The 18852-nt window shown below is 32.0% G+C and overlaps 3 protein-coding genes across 5 annotated transcripts; 2 read left to right on the top strand and 1 right to left on the bottom strand.

Annotated features, from left to right (window-relative positions):
- Window positions 1–369: 369 nt before the first annotated feature.
- LOC130622334 (uncharacterized) lies at window positions 370–3135 on the top strand. The gene is made up of 2 exons (XM_057437793.1): window positions 370–735; window positions 1702–3135. The coding sequence occupies exons 1-2, from the start codon at window positions 655–657 to the stop codon at window positions 2308–2310; spliced, it is 690 nt and encodes a 229-aa protein (XP_057293776.1). The 5' UTR covers window positions 370–654; the 3' UTR covers window positions 2311–3135.
- Window positions 3136–3636: 501 nt separating this feature from the next.
- On the top strand, window positions 3637–5455 carry LOC130621961 (uncharacterized). Its single transcript, XM_057437347.1, has one exon. The coding sequence runs from the start codon at window positions 3710–3712 to the stop codon at window positions 4862–4864; it is 1155 nt and encodes a 384-aa protein (XP_057293330.1). The 5' UTR covers window positions 3637–3709; the 3' UTR covers window positions 4865–5455.
- LOC130621959 (extended synaptotagmin-2-like) lies at window positions 5111–18696 on the bottom strand. 3 transcript variants are annotated; one of them, XM_057437344.1, is made up of 18 exons: window positions 18312–18695; window positions 13391–13432; window positions 13160–13297; window positions 12887–12963; window positions 12353–12419; window positions 11612–11701; window positions 11474–11529; window positions 9120–9240; window positions 8365–8464; window positions 8096–8169; window positions 7940–8022; window positions 7598–7646; window positions 7132–7221; window positions 6933–6983; window positions 6748–6822; window positions 6455–6541; window positions 6147–6296; window positions 5111–5981 (listed from the first exon to the last, which is right to left on the bottom strand). In XM_057437344.1, the coding sequence occupies exons 1-18, from the start codon at window positions 18579–18581 to the stop codon at window positions 5949–5951; spliced, it is 1653 nt and encodes a 550-aa protein (XP_057293327.1). In that variant the 5' UTR covers window positions 18582–18695; the 3' UTR covers window positions 5111–5948. The 3 variants fall into 3 exon arrangements, with proteins under 3 accessions (XP_057293327.1, XP_057293329.1, XP_057293328.1); XM_057437346.1 differs by lacking the exon at window positions 18312–18695 and adding an exon at window positions 13886–14275; XM_057437345.1 differs by lacking the exon at window positions 11612–11701 and having other exon boundaries at window positions 18312–18696.
- Window positions 18697–18852: the final 156 nt, after the last annotated feature.

Genomic DNA, 18852 nt, shown 5'->3' with positions numbered 1-18852 from the left:
GGAATACAAACAAACTTCTGTTTTGTTATTCTTTGTTAACTGGTATAAACTTGAAACATTGATGTGAAATGTATTTTCTCAGACTTCACGGGTTTTGTCTGCCAGTTGAATTAGGTTGTTTAAACAACAGTCCATTTTTTATAGCAGGTTGCATTTTTAGAACTTCAATCTTAAGTGATAAGAATATATCAAGATGATTTTTGCTAAAACGTTAGAACATTCATGTAAAACAAAAAGATCTTTTCTTATAAAAAAATCGCAACATCCAAGAAGACTTTATATCTATGTTTATTTTTTTAATTCATTGAAAAGTTGAGAACAGTGCTAAAAACATAAGAAATTGGGTAAAAACGATAGTTCGATACCAAAATGACACACATATAAAAATCTTTGTGTGTAGTTAGTAGGAGAATATACACCTTAAACCTTATGTTAACAATAAAAGGTCGCAGTATAACCCTTGGACACCCAACGAACAAAACAGTATATTCTGATGACATTATTAGTGCGATCTATTGTCAATATGGAATAACTACACTCCTAATTGCTCCTTAAGAACTAACTCAAATGAGAACAGGAAACAATAATCTACAGGAATCATTCATTCGGTTTAAACTTTAAGTAAACGTGGTAGAACAAGCCGTTTGAAGAGAGATGTACAGTGCTGATCTTTCTTCATGTTGTTTTTGTTTTGATTTAAGAATTGGGGTTCTGGTTATTGCATTCATCCATATTGTAAGAATTTTTATATACTTATATTCTATAGGTTTCATCTCTAAATAGGTAGCTAGGAATGTTTAATATCTTTCCGGCTTCCGTGTAGTTGTCACTGACACACGATGAGAGAGGCGTGAAACGGAAGAGTGTATTTTACATAATGAAAAATATAACAACTGATACAATGTCTGTCTATTGTTATGTCCAATTTTTCGATTTTCACTTTCGATTTTTTGTTAAATCAGATTGATTTTGTCAAATCAAATCAACTTGGCAGCAATAGAATTGTAGAAATTGAGCCTTGATGCTACTTAGCTATCAACAGAATTCATAATACATATTTTCAAACTAGTAAATCTAAAATGACGTTAGGTTTCTTAATTTTTAAGGCTCTTTCTTCCTCGTGCCCAGGGCCTTTTGGTCCCTGAGCTTTTATTACAAAGATGCCGATATCAAGTTAATCAGAATGGCAAAATGCTCTGAAAACGAGTTTGAGCCTCTTTCTGCCGGATTTGTTCTTATTTTGTTTTAATTTTTTTTTTTCTAGATTCCCTTTTAAATGTAAGTGTTTAGATGAGAAAATGGGGTGATTTTGTTGCTAATGCAGTTTCATAATTTTGTTCATGAACAATCGCGCTAATACTATTATATTGTATATGAGAAAATAAACGATCACAAGCATCCGGGATTATCTTTATTTATAAAAATTCGCGTTGCCCTTAGTTTTTATGATAATAATTTAAGTCTTGGCCTGTTTTTATTTTGTCGCCAATGCCGATGTTCTTATAAAATTGTTCTTACAAAACACAAAAAAATGTGTAAAGCATATAAAACATATTGCTATTTATAAATTCATTATTTATAGTATCTGATATAATGTTTATAATTTTTAGGCTAGGATTTGTTATTTCATGTATTACTTCCCATACAAAAAATTTCTGCACAGTGTTTCTTCAATTACATTTCACTTTTATTTTTATTTAGATATTGTGTGCTCAACAATTTTGTTATGGTGTGACCCTAAGCACTGTTTATATACCAGAAAAATCAATCATATCCAGTGAACTTATATACATTCTTTACATGCATATAACTCTACAGGGTTGTCAACTGTTGTGTAGCATAGCAGGATTATTTTCTATCACCGTCCAACAGCAGAAATACCAAAAATACATTTTCATATGGGCGTGTGTTACAATCGTGAATTGTTTATACCAACTCAGTGTATCACTTTATGTCATACTGGCGACGAAACTTCAAGACTTCAATACCTTCATAATCATAATATCAAGTATCTACATCCTATCAAATCTATGTTTTAGTGTAAATATATACAAATATTTTAAACTTGCTAGAAAAGGTTGTTTTGATCGTTCGTTTCGACTTGAAACAAGACGAGACGCATCATTCTCGTTAATGCATACTGATTATGATTTTGATCGCAGAAGACGAAGCTCTGAACCATCCATTATGATGCCGTGTAGTCCAACACCAACTCCTAGCTATCCTTTGCTAGCCATCTTGGAGAAGAAGAACGAAAACTTTGCAAGTAGCAGCTCTATAGAAAGTCTTCATGGTTTAGTTTCTGTTTGAATGGTTGGAAAGAAGAAAAAATTTGACAACCTCGTCTCATTAATATTGCTATTCACGTGCATTGTGGGTCGTAACGCCTGGGGATGAAGTTTTATTCCCGCCAAATATAACATAATTTTATGAAATTTATTTGCAACAACGGGTGCATCAGAATCAAGTCGCTCTTTTTGTATACTTCATATATGTGTAAGACCCGAATACTATCAAGAAGAAAGAAAAAAGTTACTTCAAAAACACATTTTATTGATTTTTATTTTTTTGAAAATAAGTACAGTTTTTCTAAAATTATAGGATTGATGTTAGCTGTCCCGATTAAATTTCCTGGTCCTATGCAAATCTAAGGCTATTGTTGAAGCAAATCTTAATATTTCTTTGATATATGAAAAATAATTAATCAGCGAGAATTTTGTGAGTAGTTTTTGCTATGTTATGTTGTTGTCGTCTCGTTGCCGTCGCCGCCGCCAGTGTTTGTGTTATTTTTTCTGCTTTGGTTTCCATTCATTTTGTGAGTCATAGCTTCAGTAAACAATGTTTGGCAAGCTACTGTAAACATTCTTCAAAAACGTCTGCCAGCATTCTTTCACTTCTTTTGCGTAATTAACTTGTGGTTAGTGTTTTTACAAAAACATTTAACGTTTTCCTGATATATTTAATTAGTTATTCGTCATAAATACGAAACACCTACTGTTGCGCCAAATAGAATGCGAATGACCTGATAACCCCTCTGTTACGTTAACGTCATGACTAAAAAAGACCAGTGACCCATGTGCCTCTTCGCCCCAACCTCGATCCAGGAGCTGCAGCGTTTTTTTTATATAAGGATAACCCTTCATGTTGAAATTGCTCTTCTTTAAATTTTTTGTGGCTACAAAACTAAAGTAATTTATACAATAATAGTTATCTTCCGACATTTCATAGCGTCAATTTATGTTTATGGCAGTTCAGTGTCGACCACCTTACTATAACATCATTTCAGAATATAGATATTAAAATGAATTTACTTATTTCAGCGAATTCTTCCTCAACTAGCGGAAGTAGGGATAGAAAGCATGGGCGTCTAAACCACGTGACCACACTAATAACCAATAAAACTACTCTGTAAAGTTAATGCATCAGGCTAATGGGAACTCACTTTTTTGTTGATTGCATAAGAACTTGTTTTCGTATAGTTTCGATGATAAAGTCATAAAATTTATTTACTTCATTCAAATGAATAGAGCTTGCATAATTTTTTTAATTATGGGGGATTGTTTTAATTATATATTTACAAAAATGGAAACAGTCTAATTATTGTGATTTCTTCAAGTTCCTGAAAGACAACAAAAACATTTAATACATTTCAAAATTAGTTAAATGAAGAAGGAGAACCAGTGGACGAGCAAGCTGAAACAAAACTTTTATGAGCTTTTCTTCAAGATCTTTGTTTACTTTAAATATGTTTACAATGCAATTTTTTATCATTTTGTTGTTTTTGTTAGTTTTTTACTTACAAGTTTGGGGTGTACATACAAACTCACTGGATGCGATATATTCAACGTATTTGCGAGAAAACCATAATAACGCAACGACATATATGAAAACCGACTTGGCCAGCATACCATTTAAAAAATGTCTAAACACTCATGGTAGAGTTGCAATTGTTAGTTTAGTTGATAATAAAGGTTTATCGATTTTCGAACAATCAATAAGCAATTTACGCTGTTACGCCAAATCCCGTGGTTACGATTTCTTCCTCTTAATACACGAAGATTTCGATAAAGATCTAACTTGCGGCATATATAACGATCTTATGTTTCGTCGACACTGTATCTTAGCAACACAAATTTTACCCAAATATGATTGGTTGCTAATGTTAGATGCAGATAATGTCGTCGTAAATCCTTTTCGCTGTGTCGAAGAATACATCGATTCAAGTTACGACGTCATTCATCTGGAACGATTTTATAATGGCGAAATACAAGCCGGAAACTATTTGATCAGAAATTCTGAATTTAGTAAATCGTATTTGTTGAAGTGGGCAAGCTACCACAGCGCTCATAATAATCTACCAAGAAATAAAGATAACGGCGCATTGCACGTGCATTTATTGAAAACTCTAAACAAAAGTAACAATATGTCCCTTTTGGATTGTGAGAACTTTTGGTCATGGGCTATAGAATATACTGATTTCATTAGCTGCGTACAAAAAGCATTAAACGGTCACAGAACGTTTAAACAAATTAAAATATACAGACGAGGTCATGGTCCCGTACGTGATGCATCCTTGACGAATAGTTTATGGTGCGAACAGGACTTTATTTTTCACGGTTTAAAAGATATATATTTTAATGGCGTGTTTCCACTCTACACGCGACGATTAGAAAACGCAGACTGTGTCGATTCGAAATGGTTAATTCCATATAAAAACAAACATTTTGTCTCAATTAACACTGTGAGGGAGAAACTGATCTACATAAATGATTATTATCAGAAGAAATTACCGAAACATGCAGCTGGTTTGAATGGAGACGTAAAAACGCCTTTGTGCTGGCCTCACTGCCCTGAAAATATTTAGAAGACTGGCCACACCGTTTAAGAATATTTTCGCTTCAGCTCTATTCTTTTAACTATTATTAACCATTTTTTTCTGATCGCTTGAACTTTTGACGTTAGCTCTTTTTAAGAAAGACCTTTCTGAACTTACATAACCCATCGATGAAGACTCTTTAATCATCTTTCATTCGCTCTCTACATGACATCAGCAGAGTGCTGTGCAACCTCATTGGTAATCATATGGCAGCAATAGTGTAACAACAGTAGGTTATTCATAAGACATTTCAAATACATTTATTGCAATCTACACATATACAAAATCCGCGGTATATATACGCCCTAAAAATCATGCCGGTTTGAATAAATAAAACTAAAAACTAAAAACAATATCAAATCTACAAATAAAAATTCTATCCAGTGATAGAACGCAAATTACTGACTCTCCTCTGTCGCTATCAATATATATATATACTAGTCGTTAGCCCGTGGAAAAATCCACGGGTTCGCCCGTCGCAGCTAAGCTACCATTTTGCGTGACAGACAGACGGACGGACGGACAGACGTATACGGGCATTATAATATAGATATATATCTATAAAAAGTAAGAAATAAACGGTTTTTGATTTATTATTTATTTAAAAAAACTTCGTATTAATAAAGCACTACTGATGAAGAGCTTAATAAAGCACTACTGATGAAGAGCTTAATAAAGCACTACTGATGAAGATATTGAAAGGCCTCTAATGGTGATAATAATTTTATTGTTAATACGAAGTTTATATTTATTAATATGAAGTTTAAAATATTTTAATCATTGAATAAATAATAAATCAAAAGCCGTCTATTTTTTATTTTTTATTCGTTATACCGTTACATGTTATATCTATCTATCTATTTATATATATATAATACAGTGTTGCTCAGGCAAACTAAAATCATATAATTATTAAGAACAAAACGAAACATGAATATATTAAGAAATTTTAGCTATCCCAACACTCAATAGAAAAAGGGCGTGTCTACAATATAAATGTTCATTATAACTATTTTTCCTTTAAATCATCCATAATTGTATCCATCGTTTCGACGTCATCTATTAGAGATGATCACTTATCGTTTGCGGGTGGAGGTACCAACGCCTAGGATAAAAAAATAAATAAATTATTTTTCGTCAATTACGACTTTATGTGTAGCGTTGATGTCAAAAATTAACACAGATGTTACATTTATTTTTGCAGGGCGTCACTACATAACTACGTCACTACATGACTACAATTCTCCCTTATGTAAACTACAAACTCTACCTTCAATTCCAATGTCATGCAGAGGTCAGCATTCGTAAAACATTTAGCAAGTTGAAATTTCTGATTTATTGTCATTTTCGGACTTTCCAACAATTTTGAAATTTGAAAATCTACAACACCCAGTGGTTCCTCAGCGTCTGCATCTCTTATCTAAATAATAACCAAATGGTACATGCAAGTACTTGATTTTGTATTTAGCTTGAAAAATATTTTAGTATTCATTAGGTTGATCTAAAGCAATGTTGTGTTAAGGTAAGAAAAAAGAAGATTCTATCGTTTTTTTTATACTGGACGAGTAGAATGAGCACCTTGAAGTTGATAGTTTCATGAGATGCGTTCGTTAAAAAGAATGAGTGAAGCTCTTCCCATACTGGATTCCTCGTGTTACGTTGCGTCTAAATGCGTTAAAAAACAAAATCATTAACAATGACACCGACATCGACAACTAACCAAAAACAAACAAACAAAAACAAAAGCCATAACAAAAACAAGAACAAAACAAAACAAAAAAAAAAAAAACAAAAAAAAAAAGCAAAAAAAAAAAGCAAAAACAAGAACAAAAACAAAAACAAAAACAAAACAAAACAAAAAACAAACAAACCTTGGAACTTGCTTTCTGATTGCCGACAGATATCTCAACAAAAGTACTGCTGGTGTCTTCATCCATATTGACTGCCTAAATGATGTACATTTCTCATATTTTCTGTGTTTTTTTTAACATTTGGTTTTTCAATAGTTGAAAAAAGAAGATATAAGAAGCTACTACTAATATTTTACTTAACTTACCGGTAAGTCTTTTGCATTCTCCAGTTTAATGAACAAAGCAGAGCGTGTGTTCTATAAAAGCACGTGGCACACATGTAGATAAAAAATAGGACTGTATTTGGAATAGTTAAAGGAGACGACAACGACGCATGCTCTCTGCAACGATAAAGTGAGAAAAGAGAACATTCATTTATTGAACCCGCTTTCAGTATCAAAATACCTCTTTTATTTTCGAAGCATCATCGCTAAATTCAAACCAGCCAGTTCCAATATGAAGTGAACCACTCTTCGTGTCTTTCAGAGGTAACCACTGGACGAAAAACAAAATAAATGTCAAAGTGGGAAATATGCACATTAAGGGATTTGTGAGAACTAATTTCCGCGAAAGATTTTAGCCAAAATAAAAATATTTTCTGCGAATTTCGTTAACAACGAAATTTCTAATATTTTTTGCGGGAAATTATTTTTTGACAAAAATTCGCGAAGTTGATTATCTTAATGAAATACATTCAATGATCATTAAAAAATGATAGTGCCTTAAGTTAATTAAATGATAGTGTATTTCAGCCTAAGTTAATTAACTGAATGATAGTGTATTTCAGCCTTAAGCTAATTGAATAAATGATAGTGTATTTCAGCCTTTAAGTTAATTAAATGTATGAATGAAAAAAAAACTATTATCATACCATATCTTCTGAACTCGAATGAGTCAACTTTGGCAGGAGGATTTCAGCGCTAAAAATTATTATACTTTACTTATAATTTTCACACAAATACTACATTACATAAGCGTGGTCACATCTACACAAGCCAAAAACAATTTGTTAATATACAAAATTCTTCTAGAAAATGAAGCAATTTTTTGCGGATTTTAAAGTATGTTAGAGTATGTTTCTTTGTGCAATTTATACACAGAAAAAGCGCCTCTAAAATTGTTTTACATTTTTTCCCCGGTTATGGTTAAAGTTGGGAAAGACAAGGGATGAGAGAGGGTCACGCTTTAGAACGAAAATTAATGTTTGTCTTACTGTCCCAAACTATCATCTCTCAACGTGTCTTTGTCGAACACTTCTAACCGCATTTCGCGTCCAACAAGTGTATCAATGAATGTCTAATAAAATATTGCAACACACGCAGATTAGCAATGTTTTACAAATCAGAAAGTAAGATGAATTTTGACTCACAATGCACTTCGTGTTTTTCCATTTCGGTTTTAAAGTTTTCTCAGCGCACTCTGTTTGAAAGTTAAACGAGCCAACTAAAGACAAACAGATTTGAAGGAGTAGAAAATCCTTTTTCTACTCCTCCTCCTGCAAAAAGGCTGAAATCATCATCCCGATGATGATTTCTTATATCAAGGCATTCCCAGGTTTATTTATTATCCGAACGCTCAGTATTCATGGACATTCTTTTTTTGTTTGTTAGAACAAACAAATTTAAAAAAAAATCTCACCTTTGCAAATCACATAAGGATCCGAAGAATCTTTTTTAAACAGATTTTTATCATGCGCCACAAGATCTATAGCTTCCAAAATTTTGATTTCTAAAGCACCCTAAAAGAAAATGAGAAAAAGGCATTGAGAAGTGTTACAAAAACCTTGAAAGTACAGCAACTTTTGTGGAATATAACAAAGAAAATAATGTTTTAGAACTTTCAAGTGTGTTTCGAACATAATTCAGTCAATATTCGGTAGTAAACGTAAATGTGTTATGTACAGAGTTATATCAACACGACATATCCGCCTCCCCATTCACGTCAGCACTTGGCAAATGCCGACGCGTCAAAAATACAGGTGACGAATAACATATTATGTTAGCATTTTTTGCCGACGTGCAAAAATGCACCTAATCCGGATTTATAGAAAAACATAAATTGTTTATTATCATTACTCAACATGACTGTCCTTCCGTCATTATCATACTTAAAAGATTTTTTGCCATTATATTTGTTGTTCATCTTCCTTACATCATTTTTGGTCATTATTATTTATATTAGCTCCTACATTATTTCCCTTTTATTATAAAATAATAAATTTGTGTTTTGATTTATCCTTCTTCACAAATTCGAGCAGATAACATCATCTTTGCAATGCCAAAAACAAGGTTTTTTTCATACCAGTGTTATTCCAAAACCAGGCATTACTTTATTGTCATTTGTTATAGGTAACGTATTGTAAAATTTCCAGAAATTATATACAGATGTCTTACCAATGGTAGCGGATACTTCAATGATTCCAAATCCTCTGCATTTCCAATTGGTATTGTTACTCTGTTTGGAAGTACAACAAACGACTCGATAACCTCTTGTAATATTTTCTTGACAATGTCACTAAAAATAGGTGGGCGAGTCAATTAGTTACATATTTAATAACTACCTCCACACACAAATAAGAATTTTGATATTAACTTTCAAAGGAATTCGATTGCCAAAAATTTTAAATACACCATTCTCCGATTTCAGCTTGTTCTGTTAAAAACATAATTACCGCGTGGGACCTCGGCACTAATCTACATTTTCGTATGTAAACAAAGTGTATTCAACAGTCGACGTACAGTCTTCGAATATAAAAGATGGCTAGACATTGTGCTTTTTCTGGATGTGGGAAAGAAGATTATGCACTGGAAAGATGGAAAAGCTCACACACATGTTCCACAACTCGTGTTTTAGGAATGTGTTCGCGTGAACCACCGTTCCGGTGAGAAATATAAGTTTGAACAGTTTGATAGCGGATAGCTGTACTGTCTTATTACGTTTTTTAAGATTATTCACCTTCCCAACAGTAAAAAAAAAACACTTTAAAGGCTTTTAGTTGGCATAAAATAGAGCAAATATTTAAACATATAGGTAGCGTAAAACTGGCATAAAACTAGCTATACAAAGCTAGCATAAAATTAACTACTTAGCTGGGATAAAACTAACAATTTTGCTGGCATAAACTTGAGAACGAAGAAAGATTTTTAACATTTTTTTATCCTCTATAACATACAAAATATCATTTTCAATGCAGGAATCCTTTTAAGCCCCGGCTCTAGTTAGGTAGCCTAATTTATTGCTATACTTTTGAAGTTTCTGTTCAGTTTGAAATAAGAGCTTTTTAATCCTACTGTCATGAAAACTTGTTGTACAAAATAGACAAATATATATATACTGCTGTTTGATTTTTAGCTGGACTGGGTAACACCAGGTTTCCACTGTTTATTTTTAAACTGAGGTTGCAATATAGTTTTTTTAGAAAATGTATTAAACCTATGTGGATGTGCGACATCGTTTACCTGTACTAAGCGCTCACCCTGAATTACAATTCATATTTTAAGTTTTTCCGCAAATATTTTGAGAAAATTCGCTATGATGGACACAACATGTAAACTGTATTTTTGCAGGAAAGTTATTTTTGGAAAAATATATTAACATAAAACACCCTAATGCTGTATGTGTGTGCTTCACCCGATTTACGATATACTGCATACTTCTACTAAAGCGTTCCACATGAATGATGGCACAATTTCCTATTAATCGCTCCACCAGACGTTTAACACTGGGTAATGCAGTTCCTTATCCAGACTTTTCAACACCAGGTCCCCCCGTCTATTTAGTAGAAAAATTGAATTTTATTATCCACAAGAAAAATTAAATGGCAATATGTGCTGTAAATCCATAAACATATATAAGATGCACTGCATAAGATGCCCTGTTGCATATGTATGCATATATAAGATGCCCTGTTGGTCTAATGGCTAAGACACTCATGAAAATGAGAGATCCAGGTTCAAATCCTGGACAGGGCAAGTAAAAGATTATAATCTTGCACCTACAACAACCACTTTCCTTTACATATCACAAAAATGCCATGTTTAGAAATGTCAAATTTACATGTTCGTCCTGCCAAGGAATCTTTTCAAAATAAGGACCACTAAAAATTTTTGCTTGCAAACCTAGGGGGCCCTGTCCCACGCTCTGCAACCCTTTCTATATTGTTGTATTGTACATTATTATATTGAGTATACATAATTTTTGAGTTGTAGGGGGGAGAGTTTCTGTTGAGGTGCCTGCCCCTGCCTACCCTTCCTATGCCTTATATTGTGCCTGCCTACTACTATGCCCTTGCCTCTGCTTTCCATGCCTTGCCTACCCCTGCCTTGCTGATTCCCCTTCCTGTTTCCTTGCCGTGCTTAATGCCTTTTATTATATTAAGAAGCGTAGTAAAACTATTTTTACAAAAATGACGCTGAGAAATTGATGGCATTTAGCACAACAACTTTACTCGTTGAACACATATTGCATCTTTTCATATAAATAAAGTTAATATGTTACTAAAAAAACTATTTTAAAATAATTTAAAGGTCTATTTAATTAATTGTTTACCATAAGAAATAGTAACGGTTACTGTGTTCGACCACGCTTAGGGTTTGTTTACATACGAAATCCGCCATTATCAGATTACGTCATTTTAAATTTATGATCACGCTGAAATCGGAGAATGGTGTATTTAGTACAACGGTAAAGGTTCAATTTTCTGTGGGGTTGGGGATCGCCATCGCATCATAAATTTGGTAGCACATACCTTAAGCCTGGTATATCCAAAACATTAAGCAAGTTTGTGAAATCAAAATTAAATTCCTAAATTATAAAAACAAATAATATAAACCCATTGTAATTTTTTTTAAATATATACGCATTCAGGAAGTTAATATTAACCTACTGGAGTTTCCAAGAAGTAAAAGCGAATTGCACCAATCAGTGGTGCTTTTGACAACAACGGATTCAGTTCGATTCTTAAAGTTCCACGTAACTGAAATTTAATACAATATCAAAGTATTAGCGAGTACACATAACATTTCCCTTTTTGACACTTGCTTACCTAAAGAATTTACACTTTAATTATCTGTATTTAAGAAATTGAGAGATACACATCAACTTGAATATAAAAACAGAACAATTAGCGATTCAGTACAATACTACTTTTCAATATCCAAATGCCTTTAACTAAACTATTAATAGTTAGTCCTTTTTGTTATTATATTATCAACCACCCTGACACCCCCCCCCCCCCCTCTCTCCTCCCCCCTTTTCCCCTTCCCTTCCCTCCTTACTTAAACACACACACACGAACAAGAAACATGATCACCTCTATAACAAACACTGTTTTGAAAGTTGAGTTAAATGATATTTTTAACTCTGTTTTTTACATTTAACTATGGCGTTATCCAATATAAAACCGTATCTCAATTTGTGTTTGCTTTTGTCAAAAAAAAGAAGAAAAAATTCAAATTTTTCGACATCTAACACTCTTTCTACCATAATTACTTATTTGTAGCTAAAAAACAACGATTGTGGCTGGTATTGTCTGTTGCTGAAAAAAATTATACTTTGAAATAATTTGAAATTATGCAGATATGAGTTTTAAACAGACATCCTGATTTTAGATATTAGAAATACATACCTGGACATCAGAAATTCCTGCTGAAACTCCATGAACAGCAACTTTGATATCTGCATCACCAGCATAACTAAAGAAATACTTTTAAAATTCTATTTTTGCAGACATTTGACAGTTTTGAATCATTGTAAAATGAAAGGATTGCTAAAGAAAGTTTTATATGTTAGTGTGATATGACATCTTGTCCATTTGTTTACATTATTGTTACCATGCCAATTTAGTAATGGCTACAGGAAACAGTGAGCGTTCAAAGTCCTGTTAAAAAGAGCCTAAATCAATCCAATCATAAAACCATATAAATTTGCCTTTTTGCTATTGCAAAAAACAGCAAAATAAAACTCAAAACGTTTATTTATCCTTTCAGTTAATATTATTTAAGTAACCATAAGCTTTTCGTTTTAGCAACACATTTTGGAAAAATTATTTCAGACGTTCTTAACATTCAACTTACAGACAGACAGGGTAAAAAAATTAATGTCGGATCTTAGCGTACACTTTTCAGAGTCACTACAAAATTTAATTTACACTTAAACACACATTATTTCTGCATCCATGACAATCTCATTTGGTCGAACATGTTCAGTATATACCCTTATACCACCAATCTTTAAAGGCTAAAATGAAAACAAAAATTTCCTTTTATATCACTGAGTAATCAAATAAATAAATGAACATCAAGGTATGCTTAGCATTATGCTCACTTTTTGAGGCATTTGAGCTTGCTTGTGCTTTTAAACGCCATGCTTATAAAACATTTTTTTAGCATTTGCAAGTTTATTAATTATAATTACAGAAAAAAAAGGGATTTACTCTATTTCCAAAATCTACTTCTTCAAAAGTAAATGAGTTAATTATTGATGGCAACTTCTTTTGAATTTCTGGTTCAACTTTGTTTTTCAATATATCTCTGACCATGGTTGAGATAAACGGCCACATCTGCTTCACTATCTAAAAGTTTGAAATCATTAGATATAACAAAAAGTACATCTTGCTGTTTAGAAAACAAAAAAAACAACAAGCAGATATACACAAACAACATACTTGGTTCAACCATTCTGCTCTCTCTACATCTGGAAAACACACCTAAAATTAAATTAACTTATATTAAATAACACTTATTGTTGCTCATCTGTCATACCTTGTCTTTAGGTGCATGCACGTAATGATTTCCTACATAATAACTGATTTTAAAATAAATATCTATAAATGTTTTATGCAGTTGCTACAGAAAAACAGGTTTTAATGTTATGGACAAAGCAAAATAAGGTCCATGCAAACAAACAAATATATTGTGGATGATTCAAGTCTTTTTGGAGACCTCAAAATAAAAAAAGATGAGCTGGTTATTTGATATGCAACGATACCCGAATTGATTAAAAATTCTGAAAGTAGTGATTTTTAGTCCAATATGTAAATCATTTGTATTTCTTGTATCGTTTAGTGTGCAGTTGTTATTCATCAGGATACCTCCCTAAACAAATACAGGGTGTTTTGGATTCAAACTTTTAGCAATTACATCTGCGACAAAAAACTCACATGATCTTTTCCACTTCCAGAAGCCATGTTACTTTTTGACAAAAATAATTCCAATATTGGCAGACAACAAAATGACATAATAATAAAACCAAAATAAATTCTGTGTGTGCGTAAAATTTGTTGTGTGCGAAAAGTAAAAGGATTTATTGTATCTAAAGAACAATTGTCCTTATTAAAGGAAGTAAAAAATTTCTTGTTTCCTAAGAATTACTCCCCAAATATTTTTATATACCTATGCTACAACTTATTAATTTCTATCCTATGTATATATCTACAGGAAAATTCTTCTGAGAAATATAAAATTTGCACAACAAATTTGCAGCTGGAATATTATAACATCTGCTACAAAATAGTCTTAATAAGAAAGACAACAAAATAAAGAGAGTGAAAAGGAAGAAAGAAAAGAGGAAATGAAAGTTTAGACATATGAATATAAGTTCAAACTTAGACAAAAACAGCTGCCATTCTCTTTAGAATATTCTCTTTAATTTTCTTTGTGTTGATATCAATAAACAACTAGCTTTTCACAAAGAAAAAAGAAACATAACAGTTAAGGCTTTTCTAACGACTTACGTACATGCTTAAATTCAGGTTCAAATTAAGATTTAATGTGTAAGAATCTATAAATCTGAGAAACAAGCCTTTAAGGCTCAAATGTGTGTTGCAATATCTACCTTAACCTCTTCGTCAAATTTTTATTTTTAACTTAGGAAGTACTACTAAACTATACTACTAAACAAATCTTTTTTTCTTTTAAGTAATATATAATGCAGTAAATGATTGTACATATATTCAGCATGATTAAAGATCATGTAAAGTGTTGTATATTTCACCTTGCTGTTCAGAAAAGCATAAACAAATGTTCCCTGACAAATATAAAATGTTTTTGTACATAATTTTGAAAAAGATATTTCTCAGGGTCTTGTTACAAAAAGTCAAATAGTGGTTTACTAACAATTCTCAAAATTAAACATTACATTTTAAAGTAGATTAATTCTTTTCAATCCATAAAACTTTGATTTCTTGTAGAATATTTTTTGAACTGATTTATTTCAGGGATTGTAACAGTAATATATTTTCGGTTTTAGTTAAATTTCAAATTTCATGTTTAGAGCGAGCAGGGTTAAATTATTGTGAATTTGCATTTAGCATTTTTTTTCAATTTGCAAGTTACACATAAAAATTCTTACTTACGAATTAAATTCTTAAAATAAAATAATGTATGCTCTCTTCAAGTGAGCCAAAACATTTCTGCAACGTCTTAAAGAAATACAGTATCACTTTCAAATTCATAGAATTTTAAAATTGATTTTGATTATTGTTGATTTACCCTTTTACCCTCTTAGATTTTTATTTGATATATAAACAACACATTGTTGTTAATGTTATGTAAGAGGTTATGGTATCTGACTTTGTATAAACAGAAAAAGAGTGTTTAAACATAAATAGAGTGATATAACTTTTGGCTATTTTGAAAAAACAAAACAACTAATGCAACTAAAAGTTCTATTTTTAGGCATACAACCACAATTTAAGAACAAAACCTTATTGTTGTTACAATTCTTTATAGAAATCCCCAATTACTAATCGTTTCTTTCTATTTATTTAAAAGAAATATGTTCTAATAGGCAGTATTTTAATATTAGGTCATTCCTTTTATTCAACAATTGTTTGACGTTTCAGTGGGAAATGTGACCTTCTCTATCAAACATAAAGTTTACACAAAAATCTCCACTTTGTGGTAATATTTTAACATACAAAAATAATTGTAATAATCATATTTTATTGTTTATTTTTTCTTGAATTTAAAATGAAAACAATGCCAGTGCGCAGAAGGAAGAACATACATAAATACAACAATTTGACGATATATCAATATGCTTCTCATTATATTAAACTAGCAATTAAAAAAAACAAATGAAAATGTTGATCAATTTATACCCAACCTTCTAAATTGAATCCCTACTCCTATTAAAATGGCTTGGACTTTTAAGGCTTCAGCTCATTAACATGGCACTAGTATTTTTTAGAAAAACAGTCACACACTTTTTGTTTTTCATTTTGCACTAACACTTTAATTTAAAAATTTATCATGTTTTGATGAGAATTTTTAAACTTAACGCATTATATAATGAAAAAAAATTAGAAAACGTGTGTCATATACTAACATGACATCACACTTTTTTACTAATACTGGCAGGTGACATTTAAAACTATTCAATCGTTTACTCATTGACACTTACTATACTATAGTATATATATATATACTTTACCCTTTTTAAACCACTTTTAAAACTTAAAATTCACTAATTGAAAAATTAAAAGGATTTTTTGATGTAAATTTATGATTACAGTCTTAATAAAAACAACACGTAAATTTCTATTATTTTGTTTATGTGATAGTGATAGTCATTGCTTTATATGAGAAAATCTTGCACATTACGAATTACATTCTGTGAAGAACGAGGTTTTTGCGTGACAATCATGAAATTATAAAATTTAATGTTTATCATTGATTTAAACAAAATCACATTAATTTATGGAACTCACATTTACTGTCTTTCAAATGCCTGTTTCATGATAAAAACTAATTCTTTCTAGTTTTAAAAAAAAATGCATTTCTTCAAACAACAAAAGTTTCTCCTTCTATAATATTTAATAACTAAACATAAATTCTGACAATCTAATAAAAATTTGTATTATTATTATGCTCACTTCTTGCCTATGAGTCAATTTAAAAAGTGGGGGTATTATAAGCGAACCTATAATCAACTTAATAACCTTTGTGCAAGTAAATTTCATTACTTAATGAGAACAGCTGGACAAGGATTTACGAATTGATATGTAGGAAAACTAGTATTTAAAAATAAAAAAGCCAAAATATTGTCTTCTTAACAGGACTCGTGCAAAACACATTAATAAAAAAAACCTTGGCCTTGTTCTGCCCAAATTGCGAAAACAGCCTGTTTATAAACAGGATGGCCGGATTATGTACACATGGCCAGATTATGTTTTTTGACCTGATTATGTCGTGGTGACCGGATTATGAACACTGATATAATGGCTGGCCAGTCAGGCTGCGATTGGCATTTTCTTCAAACTTCTGTGAATGAAACATTGACAAATTATTGTCCCAGAATGATAGATTTCTCTGCATGATAAAAAACCATTGAAAACTAGGCATGGCGAAAGCAAAAAAGCCTTGATGTAATTTTTCCTAGCAGGTTAAAACACCATTGAAAACTAGGCATGGCGAAAAAAAGTTTAGACGTAAATTGTAAATTTAAAATTTAGTTTTCAGGAAATTTTGGTTCATTTGAGAACAACAAGAACTTTGCCACCAGGGCTATTTGCTTGCCACAAATGATATAAAAGCTGATAATGTCCGTTCTATAAGTGAAGAATAACGTAAAAGTGTTGCACGTAAGCCGGCATGTCCCGATTATGTTCGTTCCATAAGTGAGAAATAATATAAAAACAAAAGCCGGCCTGCCCGATTATGTTGGTTCTTTATGTGCCAAATAATATGTTTCATTTCGACATAAGTGCTAAAAAATATGCCAGCCTGCACTGATTATGCTCATTTTATAAGTGCCAAATAATATATTTAAACTGTCATTGAAAGTTAACCTGTCCTGATTATGTTGCCCTGATTATGTATTTTCTGCCCCGTTTATAAACGATGCAAGCTGCCGTACATAATCTAGGCAGCATTCATAATCCAGGCAGAACAGCCTGGCGACGAACAAATTTTTTCACGTTATGCAGAGTTTTTCCTTGTGCTTCTTTTTTTGCAAAAGAAGGGTAGCATTATAAATTCTTCTTGATAGAGATTCAATATGGGACAAGTGAATGTTACCATAGCCCTGGTTAACTCCAGCCATGTGAAGGAAATAAGGAAAATGGCACATTGTGTGGGCCGTTGAATGTTGCAGGGAGTTGTCTGGCATAGCAAGGACCCTAATACACTTAATCATAGTGCCGTGTTTTTCTTGCGCGCGCAAAAATGGAGGTAACTTTTCTGCTTAGTTTGTTTACATTTTTACCCCCATTTCTGTGCGCGCACCAGGCAATACGTAATCACTTAGATGCGTGCGCAAGTAAATATCAGGACTGTGATTCCATATATTGGGTCTGTGTAGTTTAAAATGAGCATTAAATACTCTAGGACTCCCGATCTAACGCCATGGCCCCTCCTAGAAATAATATACAGGGTATATTCCCCAATATTTGTCAGGCTAGCCATGTAAAAATGCACATCTATCTATATCCCTATCTATTACCTATGTTTTCTTAACTAATTTGAAAAATTAGAAGTGATTGTGTTCAAGTTTTAAGTGAATGATTTGTAAATTGCTGCCAAGACTAAGAACTTCTCATGCCTATAGCTAACTTATCCAAATGTTATGGCTATAGCTATACATACCCATGATGGAAGGTTTTTCAACTGCTGCAAAACATTTTTCTCGTCACATGTTATTGCTCTTAAAGCATTAAGCTTGGCCTTTTTTGCTTTTTTATCTCTCCTCCACCATAAGAATACAAAAAGGGAGCCCAGTATCCAAGCATAACTAAATCCAAACCAGCCTACAAGCCATATTGTAAGTACTGCTAGAGATTGTCTGCCAGTTTTAATAACAAACTCCTTAATTTCTTGTTCTCTTCTCTGTGAGGTATCCATTGTCGTGTGAAGCATCAAACTCACATTCGAAATTTAACACGTACGCGTGAAATATCTTGGCAGGTTTCATTTTTAATGCTCAATGCAATTTTCAAATAGATATTCATATAATTTCAAAAAGTCAATGCAAACCTTTGAGCAGATGGTCTCCCATATTATTTATTGCGGACCGATATGTAAACTTATGTAAACACATTAGCGAATCCGTCTATACTATTTTGCCGAACAGTCCTCGTGTATAAAATGTACCGAATTTGTTATACCCGGCATCAAAAGCTGTTAAGAT

The sequence above is a fragment of the Hydractinia symbiolongicarpus genome, chromosome 12 (genome assembly GCF_029227915.1).
Source record: "Hydractinia symbiolongicarpus strain clone_291-10 chromosome 12, HSymV2.1, whole genome shotgun sequence".
Lineage (NCBI taxonomy): Eukaryota > Metazoa > Cnidaria > Hydrozoa > Anthoathecata > Hydractiniidae > Hydractinia > Hydractinia symbiolongicarpus.
This window is presented reverse-complemented; position numbering and strand designations above follow the sequence as displayed.

Coding starts and splice junctions, on each gene's coding strand:
- LOC130622334 (XM_057437793.1), top strand. CDS start 655: ATGTACAGTGCTGATCTTTCTTCATGTTGTTTTTGTTTTGATTTAAGA. Junction 736..1,701: donor TTATTGCATTCATCCATATT/GTAAGAATTTTT, acceptor ATTTTTATTTAG/ATATTGTGTGCTCAACAATT.
- LOC130621961 (XM_057437347.1), top strand. CDS start 3,710: ATGAGCTTTTCTTCAAGATCTTTGTTTACTTTAAATATGTTTACAATG.
- LOC130621959 (XM_057437344.1), bottom strand. CDS start 18,581: ATGCTTCACACGACAATGGATACCTCACAGAGAAGAGAACAAGAAATT. Junction 13,433..18,311: donor TGAAAAACCTTCCATCATGG/GTATGTATAGCT, acceptor ATTTAATTTTAG/GTGTGTTTTCCAGATGTAGA. Junction 6,984..7,131: donor ATGCTTCGAAAATAAAAGAG/GTATTTTGATAC, acceptor GTGCTTTTATAG/AACACACGCTCTGCTTTGTT.